The sequence below is a fragment of the Nannobrachium achirus genome, assembly GCF_963921795.1.
Source record: "Nannobrachium achirus genome assembly, chromosome: 22".
Taxonomy (NCBI): domain Eukaryota; kingdom Metazoa; phylum Chordata; class Actinopteri; order Myctophiformes; family Myctophidae; genus Nannobrachium; species Nannobrachium achirus.
Genome location: NC_137829.1, coordinates 34861108 through 34886825, shown reverse-complemented (window position 1 = coordinate 34886825; position 25718 = coordinate 34861108). Strand labels below are relative to the sequence as shown.

Sequence of the window (25718 nt, the reverse complement as noted above, 5' to 3'; positions counted from 1 at the left end):
TCTGAAGCAAAGATTTGTGTTGAAAATGTTTGCGTTAAAATACTGTATATATAAATTAAACGATTTTCAAGATCTTTCAAAAATAGCAGATCTACAAGCTACAGGCTTGTATATCTTGTATTTTTGAATAGCTAAAGTATAAAATATGGTTCAAGTGGTTAAAATAGACCCACTATATATTAACCAATTTAGCTGGGGACCCATTTTGAGCAACCTTTTCAGGCCGCAACCATCAAAATAATCATTAACTGGGGACCCCCATCCTGACGAACACTAAGAGTTGAGGCATTACATTTTGAATAACATGGTTCTATTGTGAAAATAGCCGATCTACGAAGTGTTGTGAGCATGTAGATCAGCTATTTTCACAATTTCTGCCTCTAATATTTGACATTTTGGCCAATGTTTAATTTGTGATTTTAGAGGTATTAAAAAGTCCTTAAATTGTCACTTTAGAAATGTGCAGACACCCTCTACACACTTACACTTTATGTTGGGTTGTTACTGTTGAGTAAGAAAACAATGTTGCACGTTAAGTTAATCATCTGGGGACCCCCCAGGTTGAGAAATACTGGTATAGATCTCAAATTTTTCATTATGTACTTTTTCAACAGGCACAATGCAGCAGAGAGAGGAACGCCATCTCTGTGAAAAATGTGGGAAAGACTTCTTGGACATTGGCACATTTGCTTCTCATCTTTGCCCGACAAAATCCTCAAAGCCCGTTAAAGGACAGCTGGGTAACTACAAGTGCCCTTCATGCAATGAGACATTTCCTAAGCCGTGTGCACTGAAGCGACACTTTCGGAGCCACGATGGAGACCTCGAACCCCGAGGTCCGTTCCCCTGCGAAGCCCAGGACTGCCCGTTCAGCAGCACAGATCGCCAGGAGTACCAGGCCCACTTGATGTCCGCGCACAGCCTCACCCTTTTCCCGTGCACCCTGCCATCCTGCAGAGTGGCGTTCAGCACACGAGGCGAGATGGAGAGCCACTGGCGGAAGCACATGCCGTTCCACTGCCCTCGCTGTCAGTTTGTTTCTCTCAACGCAAAACAGCTCACTGAGCACTATGTGGAGCACAACCGTCGGCGTCCACCCACTGCTCCTCAAGGTAGGATGGCTGTAGCTAATGACACAACCTCCCAAAAGATCTGTGGATTGTCTTTAATCCACAATGTGTGTGGATTAACACACGCACGCACGCACGCACGTATGCATGCACGCACACACACACAATGTGTGTTAAGCTTTTTAAAAACGACACAGTCTGTGTTTTTATCGTGTTGTACGGTTAAAGCATTCCACTGTTTATAGTCATAGAAGGAAAATCATTCTGCTCTTGAGCCACTTACTGTTAGAATAAGACCTACAGTAGTTGATAAGAGGGCATTTTCAGGTGTACGAACTACGACATGACACACATTCTGATGCGACATGCACGTGCTATATTTAAAAAAAACAAAAACTATAATGGGACCTAATGGGGAAGAGTCAGGGAGCCAGTGCAATGCACACAGCAGGACTGGAGTTACAGACTTTCTTTTTTTAAGTTCTGCTTAAAATTCGAGCAGCAATGTTTTGTGATGAAGCACAATCAATAAGGCAGCTCAGATAACTATGAGATAATAGCCTTAACCAGTTTCTCCTGCTAAATTACAAACCTAACCCTGGCTTTAACATCACGCACCCCCACACATCCATCCTTCTGGCCACGAGTTGATGACTATACTGTTACAATGCCAATGACCAAGATATTTTCACCCATTTATTCTCAGGTGAAGAGATGCCTTCCACAACAGCAGGCCTTGATGGAAGCAGCCAACCTGTAATCTCAGAGAGGCCCAAAAGAAAACAGAAACCTAACCCACTCTATGTGACGTCATCCTTACAAGACGAGTACCTGGGGAAGGCTGAGAACCAAGGTCACAGTACCAAAAGGAGGAGAAAGAAGCAGGTGGACAACAATGAACTCTCTGCAGTTACCAATGAAGCCGACGTGACACCCTCCAAGGGTAGGTATTGATGATGGTCGTTATCAGTGATAAGAGTTTTAGTCGATTATCTTCTTAGCAATATTCTATCGGTTACTTTTTCGATTAATCGAATAGTCGTGAAGAGCATTTAGCTTGTAGCTCAGTTTTCTTCATTTGAAAATGTTTGAAGCTTTTTGCTTATTATGAACGACACAAGGCACCTACACTCAGTGGCCTCTGGACGTTGACAACACAACAAACAAACTGTCACGTCCCCTTTTGACCATTCGCTGTGAAAGGTTAATTCTTGGCCCATGACCAGTCTTTTCCACCTGGACAGGTTATTGAAAATACGGTGATAACGGCGCAATATATACCTTCTAAATGACAGGCAAACAAACGGAAGTGGGCAAAAACTGTAGCTCCTACTAAAAGTGACTGACAACAACAAAGTCTACATATCTAATTTTATTTTATTTATACATTGTAATAACGGTTTGTGTTGACCCATTCAAAATCAGTTTTGCATGTACTTATTTGCCTCTACACTGCAGATTACCTTGCAGAGGGGTCGGAGCACGTCTATCGCACCCACACCTGCCCCAAGTGTCGCCGCTGCTTCAAGATGCGCTCCCACCTGCGGGAGCACCTCCACCTGCATTTCCCGGACCCCAGCCTCCAGTGCTCCACCTGCCAGCGATACTTCACCAGCAAGAGCAAGCTACGCATACATATGCTCCGTGAGGCGGGGGAGAAAATCCACCGCTGTCATCTATGCGAGTACTCAGCCGTGGAACAGAACGCAGTCCGCCGCCATCTTGCCAGCGTACATGCCGACGAGGCGGGGGGTGACGCGGGCTCTCCTGTCTACCCGTGTCCGACGTGCGGGCAGAGCTTTCACCGAAGCAGAGCCCTCAAGGCCCACATGAAGACGCACAATCTCTTACTGGATCAGAAGCTTGTAACCTGTTTCCAAGAGGGCTGCGCCTTCCAGAGTTCCTCACAAAAGGTGCTATTAACACATACAACCGAAACCCATGGGGTCAAAGCCGTGGGATGCCGCCATCGTGCCTGCAACGCCGTCTTCCGAGACGAGAAGGACATGGAGGACCATCGTCGGACGCATCTGGCCTACCGCTGCTCGCGCTGTGATTTCTCCTGCTCCAACAAGACCGCCTTCCTCCAGCACCAACGACAAGGCCACCCGGGGAGCGAGGAGCTTCGCTGTGACTTCTGCCCCTTCGCCACGTTTAATCCTGTGGTGTTTGAGCAGCACGTTGGACACCTGCACGCTAACGAGAAAACCCACCGCTGTCCACAGTGCAGCTATGTGACTGCACACAAGCGTGGTTTGAGACGCCACATGACAATGCACAGTGGTAAGCATAGGACATTTATTTTGTTATTGGGGGGGGGTTCAGGTATTTTTACTTTATTTAGATAGGATAGTGTAGAGAGACAGGATGTCAAGAGCAGAGAGAGGGGATGATTATTTACAATAGGACCTAAATAAAATGGAGAACGTTGTGATCACATACTAGCACTAGTTAGTCAGCTATCAGTGCAAACCTTTTTAAGGTATTCTTGAGACCAACAAAAGCTAAGAGCGAGGCAACATAGGACAGTGGTCCTCAACCTTTTCATGCCGCAACCCCCCAAATAATCATATTTGAACTGGGGATCCCCAATTAACCTGACGAGCACTAAAGCCCTTTGCACACAGGCGCGTTTAACCGCACGGATAAAACGGACAATATAATTTTTTTAAAAGAAAACAATGATTCTCTATGACCTCATGCACACCGGCTCCGAATTAGCCGTGCGACGAGTGGCTGCCGCCGTGCGTTTTTTTCTCGATCTAACCCAGTTCGATTCGTGCGTCTCTTGTCGCATGCAGTAAAAAACTCATCACTCCTTTTATGACTCCTTTTTGGATCCGCAGCGCCGATTCCGCACAGCCTTGCACACCAAATCCAATGCGTTTTATTCATGCCGCAAACGAAAAAAACGCAACTGTCCTGTGTGCAAAGGGCTTAAGAGTTGAGGCATTACATTTTGTATAACATAAAAGGCGTCGCGAGGCGTTGTGAGCATGTAAATCTGCTATTTTCACAATTTCTGCATCTAATATTTGACAATTTGGCCAATGTTTAATTTGTCATTCTTTTGTATTAAAAAGTCCTTAAATTGTCACTTTAGAAATGTGCATATACCCTCTATACACTTAAAGGAGTAGTTCACCACTTTTCAACCTGTAGTCATATTATAGGTCCTCACTAATGTTCATAATAAAATAGCACAATTTTTTCTATTCATGCTGTCAAATCCTTCTACCGGTGACATCATCGTTTGACAAAAACATTTTTAAATAATATTTTTGAAAAAAAATATTTAGATTTTTATTATCACGAGAACGGCTTCCACTTTAACATTGCAACTTTTTCAGGAATAGAAAGCCTGCAGTTTCTATTAGCTTGCATTTCCCATTGATGATGTCACCGGTAGAAGGATTTGACCCACCCACAGCTCTCCTATGAGACCCAAACTGAGTAGAAAAAAATTGTGATATTTTATCATGATTTTACTGTTTACTGAGAAAACAATGTTGCATGTTAAGGTAATCATCTTGGGACCCCCCAAAATAATTTGGGGACCCCTCTGGGGATCCCAACCCACAGGTTGAGAACCATTGACATAGGAGATGCTAAGCAGAGACGACTTAGGGGAACTGACCGAGGGAAATAAATGGTAAATGGTGCATTTATATAGCGCTTTTATCCAAAGCGCTTTACATAGATTGTGCATTACATTCACCCACACATTCATACACCGGTGGCGGAGGAAACCATGCAAGGCACCAACCTACTCACCGGGAGCAATTAGGGGTTCAGAGTCTTGCCCAAGGACTCTTCGACATTAACTCAGGGGGAGCCCGGATTCGAACTGGGAACCCTTCGGGAACCCTTCATGCTCTAATAACGGTTTCTCTACCCCTGAGCTATACCGCAATGAGTTGTACATGTGCGTGTCATTCGTGAGTCGTGGCACGTTGTGAGCTTGTACATTTGCTATTTACTGAGCATGACACCGGCATGCAACTAAGTATAACTGAGGCTTAAAGGAATTATAAGACTATTAAAAAAATATATATGTTTATACATTTGTGTTTCCTTGCAGAAAGACACGTCACCTGGCTGTATTTCTGTTCTGTTCCACTCTTTATGTTGACATTAAATGTCAACAGAAACAGTGGAGGGACGTTTTTGTCAGGGGGAGCTCAGCCAGAGCTCTTAATTGCTCCCTTTGAACTTCAAAGGTGTTAAGAGGTTGTGCACTAAGGTAATTGATTGGGCCATAAAAGTGTCAAGTCCTCGTTAGTGATCTCTCTAATCAATGAAAGCATCAAAGACAACTACCTGTTTGATGCCTGTCATAGAGGGGAGGGGGAGGGGGGAATGGTTTTGTGTACACACAAGCTTGCATATTTTTCCTTTAACATGTGTTTTATTCTTATAAAGGCGAGAAACCCCACAAGTGTGGCCAGTGTGACTTCAGGTGCAGGGATGAGTCGTACCTCTCCAAGCACATGCTCACCCACTCCGACGACAAGAACTTCATGTGCTCCGAGTGTGGCTACGTCACCAAATGGAAACACTACCTGAGCGTGCACATGCGCAAACATGCTGGGGATCTCAGGCAGGTGTTCTATGAAGCATTACGTAACACTTCATATAAAATAGATAACACAATAGATATACACTTCTACCACTTTTTCTAGTCACATGTTCAAATACTGGATTCTGATTGGCTAAATTCCGAAGGTTATGGCAGAACAACCGCCGCAGTTGTGTGAGGACGAGATCAATGCGCCTCAGTGTACATCCGGGGACTTCAGGAGGTAGTCGGAACACCTTTCCCCCAACCAACATATGACGGTCGTAGCGGTCCTATGTTTACTAACGTGCGTACGACGTCGCCGATTTATTTGGATCCAATGCAATCCGCCAACTTTAAAGCCCCTTTTCTCTGAACCTATGCCTTTCTGGAAGCGAACAGCCTCTATTTACGGCCGGAACGGTCCTTCTAACTGACGTTAGCTTAGCTGTATGCTAGACATCTTTCTCTGCATGGAGTTGGCGTCATCTGGTGGTGAGTAGAAGATGTTGTTTGTGGAACTATTTGCTGTCGTCGCGGAAGTTTTATAGGCAATAATGATTGTAACTTAATATCCTTGCAAGTTACAACTATGTGTTTTCTTTCATGTATACGGAAAAAAGTGGTAGAAAAGCTATTTACCACTCGGGGTCGGACATTATGCTCTGATAATGTCCTGTGTGAGGGTGTTATCGGACTCGGCTTCGCCTCGTCCGATCACCCCCTCACACAGGACATTATCAGAGCATAATGTCCTCTCACTCGGGGTAAATTGCTTACTTTTTTGTTTAGTAGCATCTGCAGTAACCCTAACCCTAAACAAAAAATTGGTAATTGATAATGGTAATTTTTATTTCTTCATGTTTTACACGATAGTGTAACAAATAAAGAAAAATAAATACCATAAAATGTGTTCAAAATAATTTATCTGAACCCACAAAACTTTGATCTGTGTTCCAATGGATCCAATGTTATTATTTAGTCACAAACTCTTGTTAATACGTTTAATTGGTTAAACATGTATAAAAACCCACTGACATTTCAAACCTGGCGTCCTTATTTTGGGCATGGGCATTACAGGCAAAGATTTTCAGAATATTTAAAAAATAGCAAACACATATTGCTACTGAAATATAAAATAGGGTGTTAAATTATGGAAAAAAACATTAAAAGATGAAATATGGGGATATAAGGTTTCGATGAAAGTTTAGTCGATGCATTGTTAATAATTGGTTTCCAGTATTGTCCTTGTGAGGAAGCTACGGAAGCTTATACACATTCAAAAGCAAACAATTGATTTGTTACGAATCTGCATGCTCTAATGACATTGCTGAGCTCAACAATCTGCTAATGCGATGAACTGTTTCTAGAGTAGTGTTGTTGATACCACCACCTTCTGTTTCGTCCTTAAGGTATCAGTGTGACCAGTGCCCCTACCGCTGTCACCGAATGGACCAGCTGAACAGCCACAAGCTGCGGCACCAGACCAAATCTCTCATGTGTGAGATCTGCGCCTACGCCTGCAAGCGCAAATACGAGCTGCGGAATCACATGTTGGCCAAGCATTCTGGAGAGCGACGGCAGCCCGTCGCCCATCAGTGCAAGTACTGTTCGTACAGCACGTGCTACCGCCAGGTAGGGATGGGACGATAAGCGATATTATTGTTTATCGTGATAAAAAACACTCACAATAAACGTATCGTGGAGATTTAATACATCGTGATATGGTCCTCCGTCATGCGCTGGGATCAATTCACCTTTTATTTGCCGTGCTGCATATCCCGTACCATTTAAACCCTCTATAATTTGTAAAAGGTACTTATAATATACATACTTGATATATTTTCACTCTCTATCAAATGCCAAAAAACAGCAGATCTACAAGCTCACAAGCTTGTAGATCTTCTATTTTTTGGCAAATGTTCCACCCCAGGATAATGGATTTTGATAATATCGTAAATCTTTTGTCACAATAATCGTGATATGACATTTTCATATCGTCCCATCCCTACCGCCAGGCCCTGCGGAACCACGAGAACTGCAAGCACACCCGGCTGAGGGAGTTCCGCTGCGCCCTCTGCGGCTACTCCTCCTTCAGCAGCACCAGCCTCTTTCTGCACAAGAGGAAAGCTCACGGGTACGTCCCCGGGGACGCGGCGTGGCAGGAGGCCTACGCCGCCAAGGAGAAAGAGAGAAACTCCATTGAACTCATGCCAGATTTCTACCTGAAGCCCCCGGGATCTGAGCACGAGCAGTGTGTAGAAACCATCGAAGTTGGAGTTGCTGAAAACCAAGTGAAGCATTGTGTTGTTGGCTCAGCAGACCAACTCACCGATCAACAGACTAGCGTCACTAGTTCAGGAGGCGTGGCTATGGTAGATGTCTATGGTGCCTTTCCTCAGGAGGCAGCGGGGAGTGGTTCGGTTCCTGCCCCGTCCATGGACAGTCCTGAGGAGTATTGCACTTTGGTTTTGACCACTGTATCGAACACTGAATATGAGACCACTGATGTGCATTGCGTGGTAGGAAACGGCACAACCACTCTCAACGATGCAAGGCCAGACACACCACAACAGAGGACCGGCCTTTCTATGGCCATAACCACTGTAGAGGAAGATGGTGTTGCTTGTGATGAAGGCGTCGACGGTACCCAAAGTGATTCCTATGAGAATGATATTCGTCTGAATGACATAAGTGGACCGGAGAACGACACTCGGACATCCGAGGTGGACGAGACTCAAAACAGGTGTTTAAAGGCTGAGGGTCAGTTGAAAGCTTTGAGGAAGCAAGACAGAGATCAAGTAGATGCCATGATCTTGGAAGGACGGGTGCAAATGCTGGTGGTGCAGAAAGAAGACGTGTACCACTGTGATAAGTGCTCGTACGTCACTCGTAAGGAGACTGCTCTGAAGAACCACTGCCAATCAATGTGCCGTAGGAGGTCAGTGCTGCACAAATGCAGAGGCTGCGGGGCTCAGTTCAAACAGAGGAGAGGCCTTGATACCCACGTCTTAAAGAAGTGCCCATCTCGTCCAAGAAAGGCCAGGGCATTTTTAGGAAAATCGTCTGTGTGCCAGGCTGTAGAAAAGGATACTCTTGTGAGTCAGGATGGGTCCAAACAATCTGATGAAAGATCGCCCGCAGGACCAACTGAGCCACCAGCTGTAGACAACCCGGTGGGTGGCGTTTCAGAAGACCAGCGGTCAACTCAACAGGGAGAGGAAGCCAGTACGTCTCAGTTAACAAACTGCCCAAGTCCTGTTCAGAAGGCACCTGTCTCTGGTCAACCAACAAGTTCACAACAGACAACAGCCAAGTTGAAAGTTAAGTTTATGAAGCAACAAAAGCTTTCTGATAAAGATAAAGGTTATATGTTGAGGAATAGGACAGTTTACTCGAAAGCATATGGGAAATTTGTATGCAAGAGCTGCAGTTTTTCATCAGTAAATCTTGCAACTGTTAAACGCCATTGCTCGTCCTGCAGGAAATTATCTGGGAAAAAGCAGAATCAGCAGGATACTGAGCCTCTTCTTGCAGGTAAGGACTCAGCGGTGGACAAGGGAAGTGCAATGAAAGTTCCCCCAAGGGGTAAAGTCTTATCTTGCTCCCGCTGCCCATTCAGGTGTAATCAGAAAAGGGCATTTGACAGCCATGAGAAGCGAGGGTGCCTGAAAACGGATGAGATCCAGTGCCAGTGGTGTGCATTTGTGGCCAAATCTCAACAAGCGTTGACCAATCATGTTTCGTTGGTTCATGGGAGGAAAAAGTCTAAACGTTTGCACTGCAAGCACTGCAACTTTACATGTAAACAAGAACGGTGCATGACACAGCATGTTGCTCTGAGTCACAATGGTGCGAAGCCCCACGGCTGCCGCTACTGCCCTTTCAGCACCACGCGACGCTATCGCTTGGAAGAGCACGAGTCTCTCCACACTGGCATCGGCCGCCACAGCTGCGACAGGTGCAGCAAGAGCTTCGGAACGGTGACCAAACTACGTCAACACAAGACACGGGTCCATGACAGGCAGCCGTCCCACTTCTGCTCGCTCTGCGACTTCAGCGGCTACATACTGGACGACGTGCGGCGCCACAATCTCAGGTGCCACACGGGGGAGTTGCGGCACGCGTGCGCAGACTGCGAGGCTCGATTCAGCTCAGACGCCGCGCTGAGGAACCACTGCAAACGCGCGCACCAGCTCCAGCCGCGTTTCTCCTGCCTGCAGTGTGGCTACACGTGTAGCAACAAGGCAGCGCTGAAGGCCCACGGGCAAAGCGAGCACCAGCCTCTGAAGTGCACCGCCTGCGAGGCGACCTTTGACACAAAGGAAGGCCTCGAGGTGCACCAGAGAACCCACCTGGCACATCGGTGCCAGTCGTGTCCGTTCGCCACTAAAACAAAGCAGGCGTTGGCTCAGCACCTTCTGGATGAGCACGAAGAGGGACCAGCGGGGGACAAGCCACTGAAGTGCAGCAGCTGTGAATTTGCCTGTCGCCATCAGCTCGTCCTTGAGCAGCACCTCCGCTCACACGGGGGCAAGCGCGTGTACAAGTGCACCGACTGCGAGTATTCCACCCAGACCAAGCAGAAGATCACGTGGCACGTTCGCATTCACACCGGGGAGAGGCCTTACGGCTGCCAGCAGTGCAGTTACACCTGCAGCGATCCCTCCAGGTTGAAGGTGAGTAGGGATGTCACAATTATTACATAATCGTCTAATCGTGTTTTTTTTTAATAATCAGGATTATTTTTCATAATTGTCATAATCGTTTCCATGTTGAAAAATGTTCATATATTTAAAAAAAAAAAAGTCAAAAATAGTGGAAATAGACGATCTACAAGCTCACGCGTTGTGAGCTTGTAGATCGGCTATTTCCACTATCAGTGAATAAAGTTGTCAAATATGTCAGTAATTTCTTTGTATATTTAGGTCATCTGTCATATCTACCATGTGCAACTTCAAAGCCTAAAAGCCAAACAGAAATGTAATTGTCTACGACAAAAACACAATTAAATCATTAATCACAATTATTTGAGTGACAAATAATCGTCATGTTAAATGTCATAATCGTGACAGCCCTAAAGGTGAGCTGTACGGTACCTTCATGGGAGACGTCATACAACTGTAATCATGCCACTACAATTTCATGCTCTTTCGTAAACAAAGATGTCTGTAAAATACTGGATGAAGTTCTTGTAGCTGAAGGCTTGCTCAGCAGCCACATCTTGCTTTAATAGTAAGACAATGGTAGAGAAAGATCCCTACTGATAGCAAATAGCAACAGTGCCAACAGTGTTTTTCTTTTTTTTACGACTATTGATCTCCCGATATTTTAGGGAGTTAGTCTGGAGAGGTCCAGATGGCCTCCAGAAGTGGCATCTTATTTTGTGACTAATCAAATTGGTATCATACTGATAATGCATAAATTAGGACGGAACTCTCCAGGCAAATACAATCTGCAAAAAATAAAACAGTGGTCTAATCCATTGTCAATTTGAGTATGAAAATGAATATTCACTGTCTACATACGTATAAATGACAGAGGTTGTTCTGTTCTTCAGGAAATGAATATACATTTCTATAAACGTTTTTGTTATACATGTTTAAACATGTTCTTCCATGTCATAATAACATGTGTTGCCCCTACAGTTTCACATGAGAGTTCACCAAGAGGAGAAGAGATACCTTTGTCCCGAGTGTGGTTACAAGTGCAAGTGGACTAACCAGCTAAAGTACCACATGACCAAGCATACAGGTATCAACAATACTATTATTAGCAATATTTGAAGTCCAAATTTTCAAAAAGCAGACTCCTTGGGAAATCTTAAATCTTTTGCCTTTGAGCATGGCACTCTCACTTAGTGCCAAACGACTTTCAGATCAACTATCTCACTATGGACTTCCCTGCCAAGCGACTTTAATCGACTTTTACTTTGATTTTTTTTTTTTAAACATTTTTTTGGACCCCATTAAATCTAGTAAACATGATTTCAATCGCGATTTTGCATGTTCCACCCCCATACAACCACATCTTTCATACAGGGCAGCCATCTTTGCTTACATAACATGTAAAACATAATGTCTATTTTCTCAAGAATGCCTGAACGGATTTCCAATCTGTTTTTTTGTTTGAAAGCTGTGAACACAAACATGGTGCATGATCTGTGCATGGGCGTGCATGATCTGTGCACTATAAATTACATGGAAGTCTATGGAGATTTATGGCAGGGAGATCCCAAAGAAGGCATATTTAAATGGCAGTAAATGTGTTAAGGGCGTAGTTTGCCCAAAACAGAACATTCTGTTACTACTATAGCCTGTCTACCTTCATGCCAGTTTAAATACAGGTGAAGTTTCAACATAGCACATAGGGAGGTTGCCAGCACGGCATGTGGCAGGTTCTCCACAACAACTGAATGGTGACCACTTCTTTTAAGCAGCTTAGCTTTTGAAGCATAATTACAAGACTTCTGAAGCCAAACGCTCAAACTTTTAGAGGAAAAGACCTATATTGGCTTTGTGCATAACTGTAGTCCCAAGTTGGTGGTTTACCCCAGAAGGTGGTATACCCATTAGATTTCTTGTTCAACTTCATTTTCCCAAAGCTTGGCGTGATCAGCTCGGCAGCAGGTTTGAACAGGAAACACACGTGACATGTTGCTGTAGCGAAGTTTCGGCTGCAGTATATAATGTGTAAAAGCTCCACAGTATGATTGTTTGGCTTGAATATAACTTCGATAACCTTTTTAATTTATTTGTAATAAGTCTTTGGAAAAATAAAAAAAATTAAATACAATAACAAAAGATATAAAAATAAATGAAAAGCGTTATAGAAAAAAACATGGCCAGCTCACGTATTAGGAGCGTATTATGAGTCACCAGAAGAAATCGTGGGTGTTTGAATTACAATGGGTGTGTATTGGGAGGCGTCCTGCAGGAGGAGGGCCTGATAACATTTACATCAAATATCTAAATACTGAATGAAGCCAATTAAAAACTGTTCAGGGTGTTCATAAAAGCCTGATTAGACGATAAAATGACCAAAAGTTTTTTTGAATGTGTAATATCCCTTTAAGGGACACCTGTGTTTCAAAAGGCATTCAGGGTGGTCAGTCTATAGTAGCCTATATACAATACAGTATGTATAGCTGATTAATTGATTGACAAAAAGTATTAATACAAATAAATATGTTTACCTCATGCCCCAGTCATGATGTAATAGCATCTGCTAACCACATTAACTCTTGTGTCCCTGTTTTGACAAATATTCGAAACTTTCCGATTTTGTTTTTATTTATTTTAGCCTACGACAAAGTTATAGGGCATAAAGCCCGGATCAGAGTCTACGGTGGAGAGCTATCCACTGCAAATTTGAGGTGGAAAGCTTTCCACCTCAAGTCAGAAAATAAGTGCAGGCCATCATAGTCACGGCCCACGGTGAAGTCCTTTACCCCGTCTAGACCGGTTCAGGTCGACCAATCAGTGAACGGGGTGTAGAGCCTGTCTGTCTGATAGTAAAAACAGAGAGATGTGTCGGGACTCGCGGTGGAAAGCTCTCCACCGCGAGGAATGATGTAACGTTGTAGTTTCATGACTCAAAAAGACTCGAAAAGACTACACCCGACTATGATCCGGGCTTTAGTGGTTAACCATTGACCCCAGGAAAAACGGGTGCTATTGCATCATGATTAGGTCAATAGGGTGTGCTCAGTTCTCAACGTGTAAAGCGCGTTGTGACTCTGGGTGAAATTACTCTTTAGCATCCACCTGAAAAAACATTTTACCCTCATTCTACAGGGGAGAAGCCGTATGCCTGTGAGGAGTGCGACTACCGCACCAACAGAGCGGACGCCCTCCGCGTGCACCGCAACACGCAACACAGCGACGTGCGCGCCTACGTGTGCGAGAAATGTGGCAAGGCCTTCAAGACCAGCTTCGTTCTGAAGACCCACCAGCGGCAGCACAGTGACGAGCGGCAGTACGCCTGCGGCCTCTGCAGCAAGGCCTTCCGCTGGCCGGCGGGCCTCAGGCACCACTACCTCTCGCACACCAAGCAGATGCCCTTCCGCTGTCGCCACTGCTCCTACACGGCCAAGCAGAAGTTCCAGGTGGTCAAGCATCTGCAGAGGCGCCACCCCGAAGTGTCGACGGAGCTGGGGGTGGTCAGGGACTCCCTGGCGGCCACTTTGACCTTGAAGGAGGCCCTGCGAGGAGCACAGGGTGGGGGGGAAGGGGAGGAGGAGGAGGAGCGGGACAGAGCGGACGGAAAGGCACCGGCCAGGGAAGAACTGGGGGAGGAGGAAGAGGAGACCCAAACGGTCACACAGGGAGGGGGAGAACCGGACAGTGAGGCCCCAGCAGAGTAAATGAACAGTTAGCTTGTACATTTAGTTTTTAGTTATTTAAGGTTTTTTTCACCTGTATGTAATTGTATCATCATGTGTCTATTCAGATCAAAATTGTGATTGAAACTTCTTTCTTTCGCCTGTAATGTGTCTTATGTGACCAAACACTTTGCCACACTCTGAACAGCTATAACCTTTCTTCCCTATCTTGTGTGTGTGTGTGTGTGTGTGTGTGTGTGTGTGTGTGTGCAGATATTGCATTGTGAACTACTAGATCCGTCTATTTTTTTAATGCTATATTAACTAATTTAGCTGGGAACCCCTTGGAACATCCTCAGGGACCAGCTGGGAGCACCTGGACCCCACTTTGAGAACCAGTGTCTTAACAGAAGCGATGCCTCAAACCTTTTTTCATGGGTCCACTGGTATATTTTTAATGCCTGTTTTCTTTTTCTTTTAGAGAAAAGTTTGATGTAGTTGTGAATAAGATGTTGACCAGTTTGTTTTGTCCATCAGCAATTTATTGTCAGTGTCAGAAGTTAAGAATCAAGACAAAAATATAAAAAGTTTGGTCGCCTTGATGGTACCAATTTGTAAAAGATATCGGTATTAGTCCCTGGACTTATGTGAGGAATAGCTGCTGCTTTGTATCTAATGCTAGCAATGTGAACTTTGCAATATAAATGATGTACTCAAGTATGAGACAATGCATGTTCACATTCTTTATTGTTGGTTATGTTTTCAGAAAAACAACAACATAGAACAAGTGATCAAGGGTTAATTAGATATATATTTTTTGGACACAAGGTGGCATGAGTTAGTCAGTTTTTCTCATAGCATTTGTTTACCATATGATTCTAAAATAATATATTTACATGTATTTACAATACAATGCACACTTCATGAAATATAAATATTATAATTCATCAACATGCAGTTACAGTGCAGGCGTTTCATTTATAATAAGCAAGGTATTGCAGACATTTAACTACTTCAATGGCATTAAATACTGTTGTTTGGCAATCTTTGCATAGTGCGAGTGACACTTCAGTTTACTGACATGAATATCAGCAGGCAAAACAAAACCCAGCATTTCAGTAACTATTACATTTGAGTGCAAACACTAGGTGCTAGCCTAGACATGCAGCCAGGCCACGTGTGCTCTCGTTTCCAGCTAATGTGTTTTGAAAAGCTTATGACTATGAGTATATAGTATAATTTAAGATTACCCGTAAACTAAACGTTTTGATACAAGACGCAGTGGCAAGGAGCAGCAACAAACCATAATGATGATGGTCTCTCTTTTTTCTTTCTTTTTGCTTTTTGTTTAATATCATAAGCCTGCTTAGTTCAAAACACATACTTCTGACCATTTACCAAAGCATACCATTGTATTTTAGTTTGAGTTTTGAATGTGTTTTTTCCCCCCCTTTCAGAAATAATTTCCATTCATTTCAGGACAGTTTGAAAATGAACGTTGTTTTGTTTGGCTTCGTGTCTATTGACATCAAAATAAATATACAAACATCTAATTGCACATTGGTCGAAAAGGATGCCAAAAAGATTAAAAGCCTAAAAAAATATTTTTAGGCTTTTTACTGTAACTTGCATATAGCGAAACTTGAAAATTAGTTGATAGAGGAAATCCAAAACAGTGCACTTTATGTTGTCTGTATTCTTTGGTCAAAGTTGCATTATCATGCGGTTATAAGCACAGATTTAACATATTTAAAAGTATGTACGTGTGTTCATGTTTGGGGAACATCCGAGTAGGTTAGAGTTAGAGATGTATTCAGGAGCTAAGCCATTAAAAGTATTGTCAAGAATAAGTAGTACTTTAAATCCAATTTTGAATCAGGACTCCAATATCAGGAGTCTTGATCGAGTGTTCGAAGTATACAGTATTTATTATGTGTTTAGCCTTTCCTGTTCACGGTGTTGGACCGCCAATCTCAAGTCTCTACAAATGCACTTTACATATTACAAAAACAAAACATATTATTATGCTTCGGAAAATGGTCAACAGCAATGTAAAGTATACACAAAAGCCAATTTGCTAAAATATGCAAAAACAGATTTGGTTTTCAATTTGGCATTAAAAAAAATGTATTTAAAAAAGGTTCACGAGAAAATAAAATAATACTGTTTGAGTTCATGCCATGGCTTTAGCTAAGGCATTTTGGTCTTTGTTTCCCACCTTGTTCTTTTTCATCCTCATTGACTTAAATCACAACGGTTGCCTTTAACATCAGGCTGCACCAAAACCCATTTTTAATGACAAAATTCCAAAAGAAATACTGACTTGTAATGTCTTCTCCATTAGAGAAATCAAACACTCTTCGTCACTTTTGCTTTGGTTTCAAAGATGTAAATGATTTTACTGGACAATGATTTGGTCAAATACCCTATTTCCCTTGACTCAACCCAATATCCAAAATGTAATTTTTTAGATATTGCATTGATGACCTCCTGTATGCTTAGCTTCCACTCCGCTCTGAGATGGTGACGTTGACGAACAGTGAGGCTGGAGGGATGGCTGTTCCGTCTTTAGACAGGAGATTTATGTGACGATATCCTTGGAATTGCACAGTTCGGGAGAAAGAAAGTGAAGTGACATTACGATGAGCTTTGAAAACACATGAGCCAGTGTGTGACATCTTCAGCACTTAAAGGGATCTTTCACTTTAAAAAAGACATCAGGCTTTTGGGAGCACCCGGGACAGTTTTTAAGTTGTTTGATTCAGTATTTAGATATTTGGTATTCATTGTATCAGACACGCCCCTTTCCTATACACACCATTCTAACTTAAAACTCCATTTTAACCATGATAGATTCATCAAGAAACACCCGTACTTGGTTTAGTTACTGTCCTCCTAATACGTGAGCTGTCTGTATTATTTCAATAACTTTTTTCATTTATTTGTATTTTAATTTTTTTATTTCCCCAAAATTATTACAAAAAATGAAAAAAGTAATTGGAAAAACCACAGCCTGCTCACATATTGGGAGGACAGTATGAGTCACCAGAACCAAGGACGGGTGTTTTTGATTAATACAATGGCATTTGAAGTTACAATGGGTTTGTATAGGAAGTATGTATGGTGTGTGTCTGATGAAATGAATATCAAATATCTAAATACTGAATCGAGCAACTTAAAAACTGTCTGGGGTGCTCACAAAAGCCTGGTTAGATGATAAAATTACCAAAAGCTTTTTTAAAGTGAAATATCCCTTTAAACAAAATAGTCTCATCCGAAACACATCCACACAATGAGATTATTGTTGCAATAAATTTCATCAAGGTTGTTGTTTGTTTTTACAGGACTACTAACAGCACTCATACCCTTTGAACTCCACCAGGACAGTTCATTTATACATTTATGAATCAAGAATGTATCCCAGTGTTGCTCTACTAATTCAGCTACACAGATTTTATAAGATATTTGACCAATCTGCGAAGTAAATCGTTACCAAGAAATTTCTTCACCAATGTGTTTCTAAAGGTGTGTAATAATATGTACTAAAAGGTTGAAATTCAACTCCCGGGGGAAACCTCATAAAAAACTGATTTGTGTTTGTGTCCCATTAATTTACTATACAGGAAAAAAATACAAAAAATAAATATGCTTTAAGTAGCATGCGAGGAGTCAAACTAGGGTTTTTTCATGATGCTGAATCCATTGCAAGCATTTGTTTTGCACAAAAAACATTCCGTGGGCTAAAAACGGACCCACAAAACAATGGTTTAGTGATGAATCATCACTTTTCACCGTTTTGTAGGGGCCATTTGAACGTTAGGTAAAAAGTACCTCATGAAAGACACGTTTCTGTGGTCATGAGGTAATTTTTACCTAAAGTTTATTTGGTGAGGCATTGCAGAATGTCTTGAGGAAAATACGATTATTTTGTGATTGTATTGTAGCCTACATTGTTTACAAATAATAATACACGTCAAAGTTATTTTATAAGTAATTCCATAAATAAATAATAAATAAAATCGAAGAAATGTATTGAGGAAAAAATAAAATAAATAAAGGTAATAGAATTACCTTATGACTACAGGAAGTCCGTTAAAATGCTTTGTTATGAATCCTTCTCAGTCATATTACTAGATTCTAGCGATCAATAGACTAACTAGATTATATTCTTCTGCTTTCTTATTTTTTATATATATACCACGATGCCTTGTTGTGTACATACTGGCTGTAATAACTCCAGGAGAAAGCTTTCTTTTGCGCTAAAGAAAAAGCTAAAGGAAACGCGGTAATCACGCGAGACGCGAGACTTCATTCTTCTTCTGTGAGTACTATTGGGATCATGTCAACAACGGCCATTTCCCTCAACCCGCGATAAAACAGTGGATTACTGGCTCTCTTGGAACTATAAATGGCAGATTTATGAAGAAAAAAGTAACTTTGCAGCGGTGAAAATTAGCGCTTTTGGAGGACCTCAATTGACCGCCGTTTTGGCTGTGGGAGAGAGATCTGAGGAGTCCAGGAGAAGTAAAAACTGGAAGGACTATGATAAAAATCCATCATACCAGGTATGTACAGACGTGATAAAAGGCTGATTAAGGATTAATATGTTTTATTCTGGAATTTTCCTTTAAAGCATATATATTTTTTTCCCTGTATAGTAGGAATTAATGGGACACAAATACAAATCCCCCGGGAGTTGAATTTCAACCTTTTAGTACATATTATTACACACCTTTAGAAACACTTTGGTATAGAAGTTTCTTGGTAACGATTTACTTTGCAGATTTTTTTATGTTCCCCTTACTAAATGTTTATCATTATCAGCCTTGCTTACCTGCTTGAATGCATGTGAATGGAAGGGTGAATTGGCCAATGAAGTCATTCCTGGATGCTTTGTCATAGTCCTCCACCACAAAACGAACCAGGGCCAACTCAGGGGTGTGAAGGACAAAATTTAGAGTCTCATTCCACACCGGGTTAAAACCTACAGGTAGGGGTCAGTCAGAGGCAGACGATTACTTTTGGCCCTACAGTACCTTTCTTAAATTGTTACTAGCTGAGTATTGGTATGGGGCTGTTAAGTCTGACATAATTTTGTAGGCAGAGGAGAAACTTTGGGGGCAAAAGGCCCCAGCGCCCGTGAATCTTTTGACTATTTTTACTATTTACAAATTTTTCTTCTCTTTGTTGTTGAAAGGAAAGTGGTAGAATTATACTTTAGTCGTTATTTTTGTCTCGGATCTGTTGAAATAGCGAGGGACAGATATTGATAATAAATCTGTTTGGAGGTCTGACTACAAAATGATGTCGCAGCTTAAAAGCCCCATAGGCCTACACACTATACGTAATACTTGTCAGATCAATAGGCTATGCTTCAAAAAGTAATACAATACATACAGTATGTACATTGTTACATAGAATTTCATTCTTTGAGAAACATGTACAGTATGTTGTTTTCCTTTCTTTAAACAACATTGACCTTTGATAGAACTTTGGGATGATTCCCAAATAAATTATATACCAGGACTATTTGTTTTTAGTTTTATTTATTTTTTTTGCATTTGTGGATTGTGCTAAAAGTGTGATGCCTGTTTTTCAAAGAGAGTCATCTGATTTCTTGTTCACAGAGCAGAGATGAAACAGATACTGTGCAATGATGGACAATACAGTATTTGGACTATCATATCCAGGTAGCTCTACAACCCACGGTTCTGCCAAAGATTAACATCACTTTAAAATAAAAAAGTGTTTCCTGCCTTTGGTTCACATTGTGTAAGTTAACTCATTTAGTGCCCATGAAATTAACGGATTATAAAGTCCACGATGCCAGTCTCAGGTTGGCATCACCCCCGTTATCTTATTTTGAAGGCCAGAAGTCCACAGCGCAAACACTTCCGGTCTGACGTCATCGCGTCCTGCGCCGGAACCGATCGTTGTCCACGTGGAGTTGTGTAATGGCGGACCGGGAGCTTTTATACATGTGTAACATAAGCGAGCATCTGCCTCCATCCTAGCTTCTAAAGTGTAGTTTTGAGATAATGGACATTAAAGATGAGATCGCCCACCTCAATGTTATGGATGGGACTATTTTGTGCTCGTGGAGCCGTGATGATGCGAAATCAGCGACGGATTTCGTCTCCGGACCTCCGGCCATTGTTCTCGGTAATGTATCCGCCGTTACAGTAATATATTACTTTTCACGAGAATACTCGGGATTGGCACCATGTGATACTCGAGTATTTTTCACGAGTCTTCTCGGGATTGGCACTATATGAGTTAATGATCATGATGATTATCAGTTCACCGCTCTGCCTCGGCCGTTTGATGATTCTCTCACCGTTGTTATTAATGTGACTGGTCTCTTCCTTGGCCTGGTCCTGTGGCACTCCATACACCTCCACTCTGACCAGTGGGTCTACTATAGAGCCTTCTTTTTGGTTCACCTTGGGAAGCTGCTGTCCACTGATCACCTGAAAAACACACAAGCACCGACGCCACACACACACGCACGTACAGGTCGTACACACACACACACACACACACACACACACACACACACACACACACACAGGCACAATTTAGAGATCCAAATCCACAGACATAAGTTTGTGAAATCTTATGAATAGAATACAGAATGTTAAAGCCTGTACGTTCTCCTTGTGTTGGCTACTGTTTTAGTTTTTGCCAGAAAATATTAAATTTTCATCAACTTGCATCCCATTAAAGGAAAATAATACAAACATCAACTCCTAGTAACCCGCCCGGTACAACAGCAATCCAGCTAATTGCGTACATGTGTATGCATACACATGTCCATGTCACAACAAAACTCTGTTCTCTTTCTTTAAACCTATACTAGGCCCCGTCCCCCCCTCTATCTAAGCTGTAGTAATGCCAAGGTTCAGGTGGGTTAAACCTGGATGGACAGGCGGAGTGGCGTGTAACCCTCGCAGTCCTCCGGTTTTTCGGGGTTGAACGTTGTGCCACCGTCCCTCATGAAATCAGGTTTGAGTACGTAGCCGCAGCCGCCGTTCTGCCTGAACAGCCCGTCATTCAGATCCATCGCCAGTCCGGCCGTCTGGAAGTTAAGCGCCACTTTGAAGAGGAAGCGAGAAGAGGACGGGAGGGGGAAGGGTGAGCAACGGTGCAAAGAATTATAACCATTATATTCCAGAACCACAGAAAGCAGCTGTTAGGTTTGTTATAGTAATGCTATTCTTTCAAAGATAAATTAAACCAAACCAAATCAATTAGCATGATTTGTACCCGTGTTAAATGTGCATCTTAAATGGGTGGCTTTGCCACATATATATGGCAAGTGTTACATAACCAAGTTGATTTTATTATTCCAAAAGTGCTTCCTGCATTCCATGGGGCTTCACAATGCCTTCAAGCCATTGTAATTGAAAAGCAACTTATCATTGGCAACGGCAGTGTTGGCTCATAAGATTTCGATCATGCATAAAACTTTGTAAGCTATAACAAACAGTTTCCATCCTCAACCTGTTGCAGCCGCCAAACATAACAAGCAGAGGTTGACATGCTGCCATGATCAGCAATGGTGGATGGTGTTCGTGTGAAAGACCTCAGCGAAACGGCGAGTGACAGAGGTCTTCTCTCCGTACCTATCTGACAGCCCACGTTCCACAGATCCTGGGGGTTGTAGTTAGAGGAGTCCGTCCTCATCCCACTGGGGTAGATCCTGCTCAGTTGCCTCGAATTGTGTCGCACAAAGTCTGTCCCTGTTACAGCAACAGAATTTGGAGTCACTCACAGTCCCCACCCATTCCTTAGGGAATAAGGGGGTGGGGGGTTCACGATTCACTGCAGCCAAAAGACTTCATATGGTGTTGACGAAGAAGGTTTTAAGGAAACATAAAGAACCCACATTTACACAGTAAATTAAAGAGAAACTTAACGTCTGTCTCCCCGGGACCCAAACTAGTGAAAATAGACGATCTACAAGCTCACAAGTGAGCTTATAGATTTGCTATTTTCACAACATCGGTATTTATTAAATGGATTTTTTTAAATATACTTTTTACTTTATACTTTATATTTTTTTTTCATCTTTTAAAAAAATAATACTGATAAACAAAATGTAGGAAAACGAAAAATGTAAACGGGTCCACGACCCAAACATGGGTCCCGACCCATTGTTTGGGAAACACCGGTGTAGTGTGTCTCTGTTTGAAAATTCACCCGCGTCCTTGATGAGCTTCCTGGCCTTGGACTCGGATAAAGAGGACATCTCGTAGCATTTGGAGTGCAGCCGGGCGTACTCAAAACCATGGAAGTGGACACTCTTGCAGTAGACCACCAGGTCTGACAGCTCCCTGGACAACTTAGACTTGGACTTCTGAGGAGTCGAGATTGCAACATAGAAACACAGATCAAACCCTTGTAGACGTCACCGCCGTTTCCTGCCTTATTGAAGAGAAACCGTTTGAAAAACAAACAAAACACACAACGCTCACACACCGCAGTTATTAGAAGAAACAAACAATTGTGTTGGTAGAGAGACAAGCCTCCAGTGTTGTCTCCAGAGTTGTTGTAAGAATTCCCTGGTCAATTCATTTACAGATCACATCGAAGGAAGAGAGGAGGAGGAACTTCAATGTTCATTGTGCTCATTTCATTGTGCCCATTTCCTGGACAATCGTCCCATAAATGTAATAAATGTAATGTTTTACAAATGGTTCTGAATCACAATCCAATATTTTTGCGCAGACTAAAAGAGACCATATCTGTAATCTTTTATATTTTCCTCCTTCCTCTATTATCTCCTCTCTTTCCTGTCTCTTAACCCCCATAACCCCCTTTCTTCTTCACCCGTCTGTCAGTGTTATGTACTGTAGATACTGTAATCCTCTTGCCTGTCCTGTTTCCCATCCGTCTTCCCTCATCACAAAGGCTAATTAGATTATCCAGTCAGTCCTTATTGTGAAGTGGAGCCTACAGTATTTCTTTACCAATGATTAACAATGTTACTTAAGTATTACTTAACGATAATTGATCATTAGTTAATCCCATTAGTATACACTATTGCAGGGTTCCCCAATAGGCGGACCGCGGGCCATTTGCGGCTCGCGAGGAGCAACTGTCCGGCCCCCACGGACCGAGGGACGTTTGCTTCCCCCTCAACTATCATCATTCATCAGGCAACAAGTTTAAAAGTGAAAAAAAGAGAGACTGGTCAGAGCTAAATACATTTGGATGCTGTTGTGCGTGACACACACACACACACACACACACACACACACACACACACACACACACACACACACACACACACACACACACACACACACACAGACAGCAGTGTTTCTTAAAGTGGGGCCAGGGGACCCCCAGGGGGTCACCAGCCAAAGCAAGCAAGTTAGGAACCAAATGGACCCTATGGGTCTGTAACTCAAGGTTCCTTGACATGAAAGCAGTCACAGTACCATGAACCTGTATTTCAGAGATAAGTTATTTGTATTGATTTTAAAGGCCTGGCCTAAAGAGAAACTTGTTTATTTTAAAAGGGGTGATATCTGTCTTATATTACCATAGAAAAGATTAGAAACAATCCAATAAGCGCTATATATATATATATATATATATATATATATATATATATATATATATATTTGGCCCTCGGAGAAAACTAATTGGGGAACCCTGCACTATTGTAAAGGGTTGTACTATGTGTTGATAATATATAAACATATCAATACAAATTTAACTAATACATGAATCTATTTGTTAACTACTAACTAATGAAAAGTTAATCTGATGCTTTGTGCATGTGTTTGTACATCATTACATCATCATCAGCGAATTCATGTGACCCCAAACAATAGAAGTGAGGAATGATCAACCCCGGGAAAAAAGGTCACCATGGACACGCCGCGTTAACACCACACTTTAGATCAGGGGTTCCCAAACTTTTTTGTCTCAGGGCACCCCATAAATATTGTTTTAATCCGAGGCACCTCTACATTATAATTTTCACTCCCAGCACCTTATATTTATAGCATATCGTCGTTGTCGGGTGGAAACCTTGTATGTCCAAAACCGTTCGTTTTGTATTTATCATCTATAAAATGTAGTAAACTAGTGAAAACAGCAGATCTGTGTGCTTGTAGATCGGCTGTTTTCACTAGTTTTGTGCGACAGTCTTGTATGATGAAGCAGGGCTTTGCTTTACCAAAAGACGTACACATTTGAAACTTGGAGATTCAAGGTTTTTGCCCGACAATGACGATATTTTAGTGATTATGTTGCGAGGAAAACGTTGAGATAATAGCCATTTTGGTTAGAACTGACTGAAAATAACTTTGTACTCCAAGTTTAAAATGATACTAAATATTTTTTCAAGTGTCCAAATAAATTCCAAATATTATCAAATTATCTCGCGGCACCCCTGGACTGCCGTCCCGGCACCCCAGGGTGCCCCGTCACCCACTTTGAAAACCCCTGCTTTAGATGCTTCTTGGATCATTCTACCTGCTTCTTGACTTTGGGACACTCGGCTGGCAGGTGTTCCTCAGTGGGGCTCTCAGCCTCGTCCTCATCGCTAACTTCATCTGTGAGGGTCTCATCCAGGCAGGGCTCCAGACCACCTATCTTCTTGGCTTTCAGCAGAATCTTCCCCCGGAGCTCCTGCAATGCAACACCCACACAGAGGCTCTCAAAGAGGTCAGAAAACCCCTCGGCAACTGCTGCAATATCCCAACACGTATCCAAAAAGATCCATTTCTCCCCACAATAGCTTTGCTCTGATGAATGCAAAGTGTGAAATCTAAAAATGATGTGAGCCTAATACACCTTTTCAACCTGTGGTCCGGGGACCACCATTGGTTCTTGAGGGGGTTCCAGGTGGTCCCCAGCTAAATGATGGCGAGTGGTAACCCAAATGGACCCTTATAGATATTTAACTCTTGAAGGCGTACAATTAAACCAAATGGACCGTTTCATTTTACGCTCTCAAGAATTATATTATCGTTAAACATCATCTGCATTTCTTAATTTACAAGAGGTATAAACAATTCACGGATATTATTTCATGCCTTTATTGCGACCGTCAGGTCGCAGTTACTATCACTACCTCCACCGCCTGTCAGTCTGTCTGTCTGTCTGTCTGTACGTCACGTCACGTCACATCACGTCACGTCACGTCACACTTTTACCCTTCTCATATCTCTGGCACCGTTGCCCCGATCCATGCCACTTTGGTTGTGTATTATAGGAAAGCATGACATCAGACTAGGGATGGGACGATAAGCGATATTATCGTTTATCGCGATAAAAAACACTTGCGATAATCGTATCGTGGAGATTTAAAATATCGTGATATCGTCCTCCGTCATGCACTGGGATCAATTCACCTTTTATTTGCCGAGCTGCATAAACACATAAACCCTCTATAATTGGTAAAAGGTACTTATAATATACGTACTTGATGTAGTCTTTTTTTCACTCTCTATCAAATGTCTTTGCGACACGTTGTGAGCTTGTAGATCTGCTATTTTTTGGCGAATGTTCCGCCCCAGGATAATGGATTTTGATTATCGCGATAATATCGTAAATCGCGATTTCTTTTGTCACAATAATCGTGATATGAAATGTTTATATCGTCCCATCCCTACCTCAGACATGCCGTCATTCGTTCCCTTGGTGAAGACCATCCTACCAGGTAAGCATTTAGTTGCCCCACTTCCACATAATCAAACTCAGTGAAGTGCTGTTGATTCACATCCCTTAATACTCACAGGAACTCTGA

The 25718-nt window shown here is 42.4% G+C and overlaps 2 protein-coding genes across 2 annotated transcripts in view; one reads left to right on the top strand and one right to left on the bottom strand.

Annotated features, from left to right (window-relative positions):
- Positions 1 to 619: 619 nt before the first annotated feature.
- znf142 (zinc finger protein 142) lies at positions 620 to 13993 on the top strand (the record flags this gene model as incomplete). The annotated part of the gene is made up of 8 exons (XM_080752862.1): positions 620 to 1112; positions 1777 to 2013; positions 2529 to 3353; positions 5493 to 5674; positions 7048 to 7263; positions 7647 to 10307; positions 11277 to 11382; positions 13425 to 13993. 8 exons carry the CDS (start codon positions 620 to 622, stop codon positions 13991 to 13993), a joined length of 5289 nt encoding a protein of 1762 aa, XP_080608988.1.
- Positions 13994 to 14838: 845 nt separating this feature from the next.
- Positions 14839 to 25718, bottom strand: part of LOC308308231 (1-phosphatidylinositol 4,5-bisphosphate phosphodiesterase delta-4-like) — a 30382-nt gene continuing 19502 nt past the window's right edge. The window contains exons 10-16 of the mRNA XM_080753596.1: positions 24443 to 24598; positions 22154 to 22310; positions 21577 to 21693; positions 20868 to 21046; positions 20289 to 20421; positions 18786 to 18935; positions 14839 to 16547 (exon numbers count right to left, since the gene is read on the bottom strand). Coding sequence (XP_080609722.1) covers positions 16450 to 16547; positions 18786 to 18935; positions 20289 to 20421; positions 20868 to 21046; positions 21577 to 21693; positions 22154 to 22310; positions 24443 to 24598 — 990 coding nt within the window. The 3' untranslated portion in view covers positions 14839 to 16449. The remainder of the gene's footprint in view (positions 16548 to 18785; positions 18936 to 20288; positions 20422 to 20867; positions 21047 to 21576; positions 21694 to 22153; positions 22311 to 24442; positions 24599 to 25718) is intronic.